The 3,700-nt window shown below is 57.1% G+C and overlaps 1 protein-coding gene across 2 annotated transcripts in view; it reads right to left on the minus strand.

Moving 5' to 3' along the window:
* The window catches only part of Asic1 (acid sensing ion channel subunit 1), a 31,822-nt gene extending 28,635 nt beyond the window's left edge, over positions 1–3,187 (minus strand). Inside the window, exons 1-3 of one of the 2 annotated variants that reach the window (XM_005353909.2) lie at positions 2,596–3,178; positions 1,328–1,705; positions 628–823 (exon numbers count right to left, since the gene is read on the minus strand). In XM_005353909.2, the coding sequence (XP_005353966.1) occupies positions 628–823; positions 1,328–1,689 (558 nt within the window). In that variant the 5' untranslated portion in view covers positions 1,690–1,705; positions 2,596–3,178. Of the gene's footprint in view, positions 1–627; positions 824–1,327; positions 1,706–2,595 lie in introns of both variants that reach the window. The other variant, XM_026782594.1, reaches the window with a different exon arrangement.
* Between the last annotated feature and the right edge of the window lie 513 nt (positions 3,188–3,700).

Genomic DNA, 3,700 nt, shown 5'->3' on the forward strand with positions numbered 1-3,700 from the left:
GCGTGTGTGTGTGTGTGTGTGTGCGTGCGTGTGTGTGTGTGTGTGTGTGTGTGTGTGTGAGACTGCCATGGAGAGAATGACCCTTGTAGCTGTTCCTGAGGAAGCTTCCCTACCTCCCATGCTCCACAAGCTTTTTAACATGCACTCATACCACCCAGGGATCTTATCTGACATGGACTGCTGATTCTGCTTCAGTAGGTTAGGAATGCGGGGTGGCAAAGTCATTCATTTCTTCCAAGCTCCCAGATGACAGTGTGCAGACCTACTTTTCAGTAATAAGGCTGTACTTACCTACCACTACTAACTCTGATCTCTGTGACCCAGAATAGAAGATCGGAGGGGTTGGGGCCCCTCTGGGTAATGTGTGCGCCTGTGTATGTGTCTATATGGGTGGTTTATGTAATCTATACCACAGGCTTCCTTTCCAGCCATCATGGATGCAAGACTGAGGTTCAAGTCTTCATGCAGTACAAATGCACCATGTGCTGAAAAGTCCCCTTCTTCCAGAAGCAAACCCCAAGATACCCAACTTCCTCTCCCCGAACAGCAAACATAAAGAGATGCTCGGCCTGCTTCTTATCTGCTCCCCTTTTGGGGATGGGGTGCCACTCCACACCAGGGACTCACCACTTTGAAGTCTTCAGCACTGCAGGTCTCCCCTCGGAAGTGGCAGGAGAGCAGCATGTCTCGGATGTCATGTCCTGCTCTATCGTAGAACTCACGCATGTTGAAGGGCTTGGGCTTGAAGCTACGGAAGTTGGCCTTGTCCTGCAGTATCTCCAGCTGCTTTTCGTCAGCCATCTGTGTGTCCGGTATCTCATACCTGGAGCCCAGGAGTGAGCGGCATATGGATCAGCATGTCCACTAATATCCATGCCCTATTTGGGGTTGGGTAGGGGCAGCGCTCAGCCCCTGGAGGATCAGATCTGGGCATAGGTAGACCAAGAAGGAGAGCTGGGACTGTCAGGGGAACCTGACACGGAATGTGAGAGGACCAAGGTCTGCAGTGGCTGCCCGGGGTAGAGTGAGAAGCATGGGCAAGGCAGGGGCTATGGATGGTACAGTCTCTCCCCTTTAAAGGTAGCTGCCACATCCCCTAAGTGAGGAGATGAGGACATAGTGGCAGGAGGAAGGTGAAGCTCACTCCAGGGACAGTTCCAATATCTCATAGCTTAGGCTGGGTGGGAATGGAGCTGTTTGGAACCATGCTGGAATCAGACTGTGTGTAGGTAACTGGTTCCTCTGCTGTGGCTGGTTTAAGGGGGTGTGCTACAGGGCAGAGTTGGCTGACTTTTGCCATGCAGCGGGGTGGATGGGAGCTGCCCACCTGTTGTTGAGCAGGGCCAGCAGCTCCCCAGCATGGTACAGGTCATTCTTGGAGACTTGACTAAAGCGAAACTCATTGAGGTTGCACAGCGTGACAGCTGGGAAGGTGAGCTGGGAGGCAGCCACCTCGTCAAGCTTGGTGACGTGATGATAGCAGAAGTAGTATTGTACACGCTCAGTGCACACACACAGCAGGACCGCCAGTGAACCCAGGAAGCACAGAGCCCAGAGTGCTCGCTTCAGAGACAGTCGCTCATAGGAGAAGATGTGGGCAAGGCCATGCAGCGTGGAGCTGCTGGCGAAAGCCTGGATGCTCACCGGCTGGACACCACCCACCTCCTCCTCCTCGGTCTTCAGTTCCATCCTTGCCAAAGGGATCCTGGGGGAAGAAGAGGAGAGACAGGAGTCTGTCATTGTCCTGAGATGAAGGTACATAAAAGGCCCCCTCCAATTACGTCCACCCAAAATCCTTTTCCGGAGGTCACTGCTCATCCAAGGGAGGACTTCCCTGATGTGCAGGCTCCAAGGTGGCTTGATGAAAGGACCATCCAAGATGATAAGCATTCAAACATAGAGGCTCAGGTGTCAGCTGAGGTCGGGAGAATGCTCTGCAAGGGAGACTTCCCAGACTATGGGAGACCCCGGATATAGTCACTAGAGTGAATGAGGGAAGTCCCTATGCACCCAAAGGCAGGCACAGGAGTTCCCTCCAGATGTGAGGTCACTCTGGGACAGGGATGTACCCCAGCCGAGATCAAACTCTCCATAATGGACTGAGCCAGGGGTCAGAAGCTCTTCTCTTAATCAAGGGTATCCCCAGGAACAAGCTGTCACCCTAGATGCTAAACCAGGGCCTGAAAATCTCCAGAGGTGTCCACATCTGGGGAGGGGTTCAGTCTGAATTCTCACCTTCTGTGTCTCCTGTTCTCAAACAGGCACAGGCACAGGCGCAGGCTGTGTGTGTGCGTGCGTGAGTGTGTGTGTGTTTGTGTGTGTGTGTGTTTGGGAGGGGGTGGCAGGCTGCCTGAGGTGGATGTATGAAGGGGGGGCGCGGTTCCCTATGACAGCCAGTTGTCCCCGCCCCGAACGCATCCCCCTCCAGTCCAGCTTCTCGTCGCAGTCAGATTCCCGGCTCGGGTCTCCTCACCCCCGCCCCCTCCCCATCCACCTAGCTTTCTCCAGCTTCTGGAGAAAGCTACAAGGGAGGAGAGTCTTGGTTTCGGGATGCTGGGGAGCCCCGCGGCCCAAGGGAAACCAAGGAAAACCCACCTGAGGGGGCTGGGGAAAGCCGGCCGCCGCTGCAGGTCCTAGGGCACAGGCCGTCCGTGGGCTCAGCGCCGCGCCGCGGAGGGGCTCATCGCCCGGAGCCCGTGCCGCCGGCCACCGCGGCACCCGCGCAGAGCCCTGCAGGGAGCGGCCCGCCCGGCCGGCTCGGCTCAGCTTGGTCCGCCGCCCGCGCGCGCTTCCTCGCTCGGCTTGGTCCGCCCGGGGCTCGGCGCGCTGGCGCTGCGCGGTGCTCTCAGCCCCGGGATCTGCAGGGATCCATCGTCCGGCCGGGAGGCGGCGGGAGGGGAGGAGGAGGGGAAAGGGTGCGCGTGCGCGCCTACGAGTGTCTGCGAGGGTGTCTCTGGGCCGGTGTGCGCGGCCCCCCCACCCCCGGCCCGGGTGCGGAACCGAGGGCTCCCCCCGCTGGCTCTCCTCTTCCCGCTGCTCTCAGCAGCGCTACCTTGCTAGGATCTTGGAGCCGGCTCTCTGCTTGCAAGGCCCTGTGGCTTGTGTGTATGTGAGTGTGTGAGACTATGTGTGTGGTGTGTGTATGAGCGCGCGCGCGGCCGCGGGCGCGCGCAGTAAGGAGGGTGTCTGCCCCCAGCGTCCCCCTCCTCACGCTGTCTCCTTCGGATGGAAGCTCCTGCTTCTTGCTGATGCTTCCTCTGGTGGCACATGCACACGTGTACACACACACACACACACAAACACACACACGCTCGGAGTCAGTCACACTTGACTGATTCAAGTACTTGCCTGTGTGGAGATCCAGAGTCTAACCAAGCCGCTCAGCCTTCCACACATCGCATAAGCCTACACATCCCTGAACCTTGACCCACACATGAGCCTTTACCTGTTTGTACACATTCCCTCACCTGCTCTTATTCCTGCTTCCCATCAACATGTGACACACACACACACATGGCATATATATAAATACAGCTTTTGTCACCCAGACTCCATCCGTGTACCACTGGACTGCTTAAAGAGAGTGTGTGCAGATGCCTCACTGGCAGGTCTCAAAGGCAGGAGAGAAAGAAAGAGAGGTAGCCAGAGTGGGGGCATTTGGGACAGAAGTAAGCAAAGGGGGAGATGGAATAAAGGGTAT

Source organism: Microtus ochrogaster, chromosome 15, assembly GCF_000317375.1.
Source record: "Microtus ochrogaster isolate Prairie Vole_2 chromosome 15, MicOch1.0, whole genome shotgun sequence".
NCBI classification, from domain to species: domain Eukaryota; kingdom Metazoa; phylum Chordata; class Mammalia; order Rodentia; family Cricetidae; genus Microtus; species Microtus ochrogaster.